The sequence below is a fragment of the Montipora capricornis genome, chromosome 3 (assembly GCF_036669925.1).
Source record: "Montipora capricornis isolate CH-2021 chromosome 3, ASM3666992v2, whole genome shotgun sequence".
Classification (NCBI taxonomy): domain Eukaryota; kingdom Metazoa; phylum Cnidaria; class Anthozoa; order Scleractinia; family Acroporidae; genus Montipora; species Montipora capricornis.
The window spans coordinates 69,142,470-69,152,469 of NC_090885.1; the positions used below are offsets into that span (position 1 = coordinate 69,142,470).

At 40.0% G+C, this 10,000-nt stretch overlaps 1 protein-coding gene and 1 pseudogene across 1 annotated transcript in view; one reads left to right on the top strand and one right to left on the bottom strand.

Moving 5' to 3' along the window:
• LOC138040748 (uncharacterized) overlaps positions 1 to 3,461 on the top strand; it is a 9,876-nt pseudogene extending 6,415 nt beyond the window's left edge.
• A 1,892-nt stretch (positions 3,462 to 5,353) lies between these two features.
• The window catches only part of LOC138041017 (N-acetyl-D-glucosamine kinase-like), a 19,638-nt gene continuing 14,991 nt past the window's right edge, over positions 5,354 to 10,000 (bottom strand). The window contains exons 6-10 of the mRNA XM_068886780.1: positions 9,731 to 9,843; positions 9,011 to 9,098; positions 7,882 to 7,982; positions 6,594 to 6,684; positions 5,354 to 5,892 (exon numbers count right to left, since the gene is read on the bottom strand). Coding sequence (XP_068742881.1) covers positions 5,705 to 5,892; positions 6,594 to 6,684; positions 7,882 to 7,982; positions 9,011 to 9,098; positions 9,731 to 9,843 — 581 coding nt within the window. The 3' untranslated portion in view covers positions 5,354 to 5,704. The remainder of the gene's footprint in view (positions 5,893 to 6,593; positions 6,685 to 7,881; positions 7,983 to 9,010; positions 9,099 to 9,730; positions 9,844 to 10,000) is intronic.

The window sequence follows — 10,000 nt, forward strand, 5'->3', positions numbered from 1 at the left end:
GTGAATATATTAGACCCTTCTTATGAAATTAACATATTCAATTCACCAGATGTAAGAGGCAGCCAAGAGAAGATCTAATCGAATTTAATGGAAAATGCTGCCTTTAGTAGAAATTTAAAAATTAGCAATTATATCATAACCTGATTAAAATGTTAAGTCATGAATACTAGCTTTATTTTTGGAGTTTAAAGTCTAAATCATTTTAGATCTTAAAATGCTACGTATTATTCACGTTAAATTATTTAGTTTCATGAAGTAGCTCTTAGTATCATCATTATCACTGTTGTTGTTATTATTATTATTATTATTATTATTATTATTATTATTATTATTATTATTATTTAAATTATATTATTATTGTTAGCTATTTTCAAATTCTGGGCCCGGTTTTCCAAAAACCTGCTTAAGTTAATCCTGGATTAAAGAACAATCGTGGTTTCAACTTTGCTCGTCGGAAATGCCTCAACATTGAAAATTTTGTAGAATACAAAAAATTCTAAATTGAAGGTGGTTGACTAAACTTTTCAAAAAAATCTTCCTTTGATAGGTGAATTAACTGCAATTGAATTTACTCTAATTCAGGATTAGCTTTAAAGATCACCTTTGAAGAGCTTGGTCCTGATCGTTACCACAGATAGGGTATGCCTCGCGAAATTTCTCACTACAGTGCAAGGCTCCCTTTCGACCTGTATGGCTTTTCCGCTTAATGAACCAGCAAATTTTGCAGTCAATAGCCCTTTTCACGGTTAGTTTTTCTCATTTGCATTACAATGTAATCTAGCATGTATGTGAGGCAATTTCGGGCTATTTTATAGTTTTAACCCGAAATTGCCTCGCATCCACGTTAGATTATATTGTAATGCAAATAAGAAAAACTAAGCGTGAAAAGGGCTATTTATTTGAAAAAGAAGTCCAGAGTGGATGATTCCTTCTTTAATTGTTTGTATTAAAGCGAGTTTCAATCCACTGTCGTAAAACCAAAACCAAAGTAATTACTTTGGCCAATCAAAAAGGACGGAGGCAATCCAGTAAACCAATCAAAACTCGAAATAATTACACGTAACGACACAAAGCGCGGGAAAATGTACACGCACAAGCCACGATTGGTTTCACTTCTGATCGGTTGAAAAAGTGACGCGAGAACTTTGAACCAATCACTGAGTGAAGTAATGCAAAACCAAAGCAATTCGCTAATTACTTGCGACACTCAATTGAAAACCGCTCTAAAGTGCACCTAAACTCAAATCTTGTTCGTCTACAGTACTAAACTCCCTACCTAAAGCCAACGTGTTTTACCATTCTTACCTCTTACCTCTTACCTTCAAAACTAGCAGTAATTTGGACCTACGACTGTGATGTGACAAGCATGGGTCTATTCTCGATTTTACGTCACAAACTGCTTTGCAATGCAAAATTTCTTTAAAAGCGGAAATGCAAAGCATTTTGTGACGAAAAATTGAGAATAGACCCATGCCTCTCACATCACGGTCGAGGGTCCAAATCACTTCTGCAATAGAGTTAACTGAATAGAGTGCAATGTGAAGTGCTAGAATTCTATCCCGTTTTTCTCTGTCCTTGTATGGGCCCATTTCCATCAGTAGGGCTAACGCTCACATGGTTCATATGGGATAGAATTCTAGCACTTCACATTAGACTCTATTCAGTTAACTCTGTTTAAAATATAAGTGCTACACGGCCAACGTTTGTATAAACGTAACCTTTCCTTGTACTTCTACAATAGGTCTGCCAAGTTTACGTGGCTTGCACGGCACAGAAAAAGCAAAATTTTTGTGTAACAATGGTGACATATGTTTGCATTGGATGGGTAGATTTGTATTAGGAACGAAAAATATTTGAGTTCAGGTGCACTTTAAGAAAAGAACTACCTTGCTAGGGAAAGCAACCTCGTTCCCAGGACCGCTCAAAGAAGAGCTCCTGGGAACGAGCTTGCTTGGGACTCACTCTAGGCCTTCAGAGAACGAAAGAAAACCTCCGCACGGATCTCCTCGATGTCGTCCTGTACTTTGGACGAATTCATTAAACTCTTAACCGGTTTAAAGCCCGCTATATAACCAGTTTGAATTTTAACGCATGCTCAATGTCGGAAGAGTGGAAGTGACGTTGCGGCGCGCATGCGTGACAGAACATCGAGGAGATCCGTGCAGAGGTTTTCTTTCATTCTAGCTAAATCAAGGAAACCTCTGCACGAAACGAAATAACGGAAGTAGGCCTGATCTGCTCTTTGTTCAATTTAGGTAAATTTGAATCTGAGCTCCCAGAGGCTCGACGAGGATTACCAGGAAGCGAACCTCTGGATCGCTGGCCACACATTTTCAAGGATTTTAAATCCCAAGGCTACGCTACACTATTCAGCGAGGACTGCCCAGCGTATGCAGCTTTCAATTATCGACTTCATGGGTTCAACGAAACCCCAACGGATCATTTCTCGAGATGTTTTTGGCAAGCCGCGCGGATGACCTCACCCAACTGTGTTCACAGCAAACCACACCATCAAATTCATTTTGATTACATCAGATCCTTTACCAAAGCTTATCCACAACAGCCTAAATTTGGATTATTTTTTATGACAGAGATTTCTCATAACAATTTAAATACGGTTTATCAATGTGCGGATGATTTTGCTTCCTTGTTGAAGGATTTGGATCAGGGGAACTCTCTGAATCGTACACTGTTGATCGTTATGTCTGACCTCGGGGCAAGAGTCGGTGAAGCCAGGGAAACATTTCAAGGGAAATTAGAGGAACGGCTGCCGTCGATGGCTTTCACTCTCCCAAGATGGTTTTCGCAACAATATCCTGGCCTTGTTCAGAATCTTAAAGGAAACAGTAAGCTTGTTACCTCCCCATTTGACTTGTACGCGACGTTTCGACATCTTATAAGCTTTCCCCAAACCCCTAATAACTTAATGAGGGGAGAGAGTCTCTTTAGTAAACTCGATCAATCACGTGATTGCCAAAGTACAGGAATTGCGGAACATTATTGCCCATGCTTGCAATGGAAAGAGGTCGATACACGAGAAGATCACGTGCGGGGCGCAGCCGAAGCAATTCTTTATCGCATAAATAACTTAACAGCTTCAGAGCCTCTAAGCTTAAGCCTTTGTTTACGTTTGCAACTCCACGAAGTCTCATCAGCTTATCAGAAAATTGTGAATGTTAAGGTGGCGCAGTACCTTGGTTCTGCCGATGCCGACGGGAGGAAACCGATGTTTTCAACAGAGGGTAGGACACTTGAGAAATGCTCATACCAAGTGCAGATCCGCACATCACCCGGGAGAGGTCTGTATGAAGGGAGCATCGGCGAGTTTTGACGGCGATAATTTTCAGGTCACTGGCGAAAAAAGCGGAATTAATCTGTACGGAGAACAGCCAAGATGTATACTGGACAAAAGCCCGCATTTGCGAAAGTACTGTCTTTGTAGAGACTACATAGAGCAGTAACAGATGTAACTACATCCGAATAATCAAGAAAAAAACGAAGAAATTGAAACTCAAATGGTTTTAGAACTAAACGACCGCACCGGCAGAAGCAGAAAACTGCAATTCATCAGACCGAACTCGTTCGGGCAACCTTCACTCGTGTGAAACTAATAATATTTTTACGAGTTCTTCAAAGCGCAACAATGGGCGCCATAGTTTGTTGCTGGGCGGCCGATACTGGAGAGACTATGATGAGGTGCTTTCAATTCCAAAGGAGAGTGTCGGAGATGAGTTTCCGTTAGGCCCCTTAACAAAGACCTGCAAATTGACGCACCTTTCTCTAGTGTTGCATAAGATAGCAAGGGGAGTGTCTTGAAGTTGTGGTTTACAGGATGGTTTCCTGCAAGCTAAAAGATTAGAGAGTCTAGCTCTAAGCATGTATACGAATCTAGTGTATCAAGAAGAGCGTTGGTATACTATTTCGATATGACAGCTGCTATATGATACGGCATAGAACATGCTGTGTTGCTGACAAGATATCAGTACCCCAGTGATACTCTGCTGCTATACCAATAAAAGTCGTGTAGACTATGTGATAGAGGCTGACCATAAGCCCACAATATATTGTACTTTGTTACACCTCCCAACTCAAATACGGTTTCCGATTGGAGGAGAACGTGTCACGTGTCATGGGTCAAAACTCAATAACTCCCTAGGGCGAACAAAACTCACTATTAAACCCCCTAGGGAAGCAACGACTTGAACTTTCGACTCGCACATGATCAGGTCAAGCACCTTTGAAACAGCGGTAAATTCCGTGTAAAAATCCGTGTATTGTTCTTTAGACTATTTTGAGTTGGGAGACATAACAAAGCACTTAATGTATAGTTGTGTACAACTGCAGAATGCAATTAAATCTGACCAACGAATGTTATGAAATGCAAAACAGGAAGGAAAAAGAGATTGCAAACCAACAAGAAGCCGCCATTAAAGAAAAAGACGAGAAAATGTCTCCCTAAGAAAAGAAGACCAATTTTCTTCAATTAATTCGTGGACCGTAGAATTCCTTTCCATGCTTGTTTCACGTTAATGTCCTTTTATAACAAAAATTACTGCGAAAGTTTTACAGAAGATACGCATGATTTGTTCAAACGAAGTGCTAATGGACGAAACGTCCTTATTTGTACATCTTTGTGGACAATGTCGATACTAAAATTTTGTAGTTTCTTCACAAAGTTATCACTTGAAATCCTATGTAACAGACTCTTTTGAAGTTGTGTGCTCAAATTCCTGACCAATCAATGGCGTCGAGGCCGTAGGTAACTTGGTTTTGATAAGGACCTCAATCCTTTTCTGCCGCTAACAAGTTTGCATCAGAATGATTATCAAAAAAGTCTCTCTCACAACTAGGTCAACTATAGCCCCACTTTGATTTAAATGCCAGGTTACTAAGGTTAAAATCGTAAAGGAATTTCGTGAATTATGGTCATGAGTGATTTTTTGAAAGTTCTCAAAATTGTACGAGCCGTAACTTTGAAAATATCAAGAGTGAACATAAATCTCGAAATGGACGAAATAGTTCACACGATGTTTCAGTCCTTCTATACTCAACAAACTTACTCCATCGCAGTGTCACTGTGTTTCCATAGCAACGCCCGTATTGCAAGAGCCGTAATACACGAGCTAGTTTATGTAAGGAGATGTAAATTTAAAACTTCTCGTATGAGGTGTTAATTTCAAAGTGTCCGTTTCTAAGAATTAAATAGTTAGCGTGCAGTCCCGTTTGCAAAGTGTTAACAATTCCTCTGTGTTTCGTGTTTGTGTATAAATTGTATGCTGTTGTATAAACTGGAAAATCGCATATTAAATGTCTCTCTCTCTCTCTCTCTTTGCTACTTATCTTGCGATGATCGTTATAGTTTACACGATTTTTTATTTAGTTTACACTCAACAAAATTACTCCATCGCTGTGTTTCCATAGCAACTTCCATATTGCACTCTAGAATCTATTTATGCATTTGTCATTGACCACTCAGAAACACGAAGTCTATTCAATGTTGCAAATATTGGATCCTTTCGTTTTTCCTCCGTCATACCATACAGTAACCTGCGTAGCGGACCGTCTGTTTCCGGGTCGATTCGCAACGACCGCGCGAAAGCTGGATAGAGCTTAAATGAGAACACAAGGGCTCGGTCCAGCTTTCGCGCAGCCTGGTGATGGGCTCTTGTCGTGGTGTAAGAACACAGGGAATAAACCTCTCTTTTCATTCAAATTCGTAACAGAAAAATTCATCCACCATAGAGCCATAGTCGATAGGAAGAGAGTAGTGAGCACATTTCGCCCCTAACGCAGCCGCGCCAACCGCTGAACTTTCTCGTAATTTTACTAAAGAGAAGCGTTTAACTTGTACTGCAGTGTTGTCGGAAGAGCCTTTTATGCCAGCTATAAACCCTGTAAGGAAATAAAATATCATATTCTCCTCAAGGACTGTTAATTTATTAGGGACTTTAAGATCTACGACGGCCACGTCGACAAAAACGTTACCTCAAAATATAACTTTGCTCTAGTCTAAATCTTTAGCCATTATTACATCTCGTTCGCGTCGTACAATGTGAGCGAACTAGTGTTTGCGTAGAACATGTTCTGGTAAACTATTAGGACTACTGTTTTTGTTAGACGTTTTCCTCGAAGGCAAAAGTGAATCACAGGCCCATTCCATACTTTAAATTCGTTAGAACCGTTAACAATAACCCTAAACCAAGAGAAAAATGAGGGGGACAGAGACGGAGGTCTCAGGGAGTTGGTCGGGATATGTCATGTCCACAAAAGTTATTTTTTAGACGAGCGGAAGTCTTTGTTCTAGCGGAAGTCTGTCTTCCGAGACGTCCGCATGCAGTCTTTTCATTTTGAAAGACCTCTTTAAAAGACGGAGCTTAATGTCACAACTAAAGAGAGTATACAACGAAGATAAACTACAGACTTGGAAAAACAAACTCTCCTTTCGGAAATGTTGTTAGAAATTTTGGAATTGCCAGTCAAAAATACCCAAAATACCTCACGGGAACTTTTGGTAGATGATAAACAATCAAACTTTAAAACTTATGGTTACTTGTCAAAGAACTTAGCAAAGAAAAATCGGTTTCCTTACTAACCATCTCTTAGAAGTTCCCAACTTTGCCAAACGGCGCCAACACAAGTGATCCGCAATCCTTTGTCACTATTAAGGAGTACCTCTTGGCATTCCTATCAAATCGAAACAGGACATTTTAGCAGGACCGACGTCTAAGGGTCACTTTTAATGAGCAAAAACTATAGCTTTTTGGAGGAGCAGGGCTGGCGCAAGTGGTGAGATCACTCGCCTTCCACCAATGTAGCCTGAGTTCGATTCCCAGACTGGGAGTGAGTAGTCACATGTGAATTGAGTTTGTTGATTCCCTACTCTGCTCCTAGAGGGGTATCAGGATACTCGCGGTTTCACGCACACATCATGCATCGCAGACCACGAAGGTAAACACGATGCTAAAGGCGCAAACATTTTCCACAAGAATGGAACGTGAAAGCGCGTGGCATCATGGGATGGCTGTGGTCCCAGGTCTTCTCGGAAATGTCACGCAATGACGTGACAGTGCGAATGACACATTTATCCCCTGCAAAAACAACCAGCTAAATTTGAAGGGCGCTTTCCATTCGACCAGAAACTTTGAACAAACCGGGTAAGGAATCAAATGGAAGCGAAATATTCCGGGGAACAAAACCGGAAATTTGGGTACATGCACATTGCGAAGTCGTCCTGAAGTTCCTAAATTCCGGAACAACCGGAAAATCACGTCCCATTGGTTCATTCCTCCCCCGACGTAATTTCTGTTTATGTATTGGAGGAATACTCATTGATGTGATTGATTTCGAGCGGCCACTCGAAAAACTAAAACTTTTGGTCCAATGGAAAGTTTTAGGAAAACCGTGATAACGTGACGTTAATTTTTCTTTGTCATATTTTCTCCTTATTTAAGAGCATTCATACCACTTTCTACTGGGTAGCCGGTACTAATTTTATCATTTAACAATTATAAAAGGGTATAATATTCTACAAGCGCCTGTTAGGAAGAACGACAAAGAAACGTTTCGAGAAAGTTCTCTTAATAAGAGGACGACGCGGCTACAAAATAGTGATCTGAAAATATGACATCGCGTTACTGTAATAAAATTCATTTCGCGATTATACCGAAGTGTTCGGCTAGGAAAAGGGCGCTACCAACCTATCGGGAATAAAATTGATGTGAACGGTTTGGATATTTGGAGAGAAAACCGAACGTATATACATATCCTCTAGGTTTGTGGTCTGCCCCAGATTTTATCAGATTTGTAAGCCGCGCATTTGAATATAGCTGAACACTTCAAAAATACGTTATTTCCCTAAATAAGGGGACCTGTCAAACTTACGTCGTCCATGTGCTGTATAACAGCCCTAACGTGTGTTCCTAACACCTCGCCCGCCTGGTTAAACAGGTGCAAACATAATAGATCTTTGTCTTCGGCTGCGCCTGTAACACAGAGACAAGTCCAAATGATACTGGGTACCTAAAAACTAAATACTAAACCGCTGACGGGTTGGCTCAGTTGGTTGAGCATCGGGCTACTGTGCCCGGGAGGTCGCCGGACAGAAACTCCGGACGGAACAGGGTTAAAATAACTTTGAATAACTGAGGAGAAAGTGCTGCCTTTGTAATGACATCTGCAAATGGTTAGACTCTCTAGTCTTCTCGGATAACTATAAACCGTAGGCCCCGTCTCACAACCCTTCAATGTTCATAATCCTGTGGGACGCAAAAAAGGACCAACACACTATTCGCAAAGAGAATGGAGTTCCTAATGTTGCGGTCTGTCCTCTTTGCTATTGCTATCTAGTTGAACTCCAAGTATAGTGTATTCTGATTTAGTAGTACTTATTAAAGTTAAAACAAGAGGCTGGAGGAACCCGATAACCCACTTTCTGTTGCTTGTCCACTGGGGTTTGTCGTTTCGTAATTTCATTCAGTTCTCATCTTAATGTTACACTCACTTCCCACCTTTATACACAAGATGGAGATAACTTTTAGTGGTAACTCGTTCACCTCCTAATCGTTGTAGGTTCGGACTCCCACAGAACTTGACAAATTAAAATAAGAAATAACGGTATACAAATCGAACATAAAATAGTGAGAGGAAAAGAATGGGCCAGCGTAGATTTTTTCAAAACTCTTAGTAATAACCCAGCGTAATAATTATTATCAAATGTATTCAAAAAGGGGGCAAATTCTCTTACAATCACACAGATTCCTAATTATATTTCCACCCACAAGACGTATATTGAGTTATTCTACGAAAAAAAAAGAGGCAAAATCGAAAAAAGAAAAAAGGCATCCATTTCCTTTTCCTTACAATATTTTCCAAGACAAGTCATCAGAGAGAGACAGGAATAGAATATTTTATAGATTGTGAGGAAACTATGAAGATTAAAATTTAATACAATTCTTTGAATGCTGCCCGTTTTAAGAGACTTTTAAGGTCATTAAAAATGCTATTGACTTACCTACAGCTAACGCTTTACACAATCCAGCCACATGGGCTTTGTCAAATTTGGCGTACAAATGATCCAACATTCCATACAAATTGTCAATCTGCAAGGGACGTGAATGGCCAACAAATTTTAATTTTTTTTAGTTTAACCCAAGAGTGCCACTTACGGATTTTATTCTGTCTTAAGTCAGAAGATTTCACTCATCCATGCCCCCCCCCCCCTCCCCCTCGGTGCTTAAAGGATTACTTGCTAAGCTCCACGAGTCTCCATTGGCCAGTGAGTGACCATTTAAATAAGAGATCATGAGGCTATTCTCGGTTTTCACATGACGTCACGGCCGCCATGTTGGTGCCCCTAAACAAAGAAACATTGACCATGTTGGTGTCCCCACCAAATCCTCCGGGAATTGAACTCTATTATTATCAAAACGTTTTCTTTTGTTTTCGTTGAAAAACATGGCTGTTGATCACGTGAGTGAATACCAACAATAGGTCCAATAGACCACTTTCGATATAAATTCAGCTTGGTAGCGAGGCCTAGAGGACAAAAACAAAGGAAACTGAATGAACATGTTTATTCATTTCTTTTGTTTGTGTCCTCTAAGCCTCACTATCAAGCTGAATTTTAATTTATCGAAAGTGGTCTATTCCCGAGATTTTATCCGTGTATGAGTTGCCAGAAATTGCTGCTAAATACATCTCTTCGATGCAGTTGTAAATTACATTCAAATACCTTGAAGTGTTCAAAAAATCTTTTTTTAACATAAGTCACATCAAATGGAGAAGGCACCAATCCATCCTCAACATCAAATACTGTCTTGATAGCCTTGTGCGAAATCCAATATGCTAAAACAATAAACTGAATTAATATAATTACATTGGTGATTATTGAAAATTCTCTGCGCTGATTGGCTACCGTTGAGGTGATTATTACGCGATAATCGCCGAAGCGGTTTTTAAAAATGGCCACAAACCGTTTTGTGGAGGTGATAAACGAAGGAAT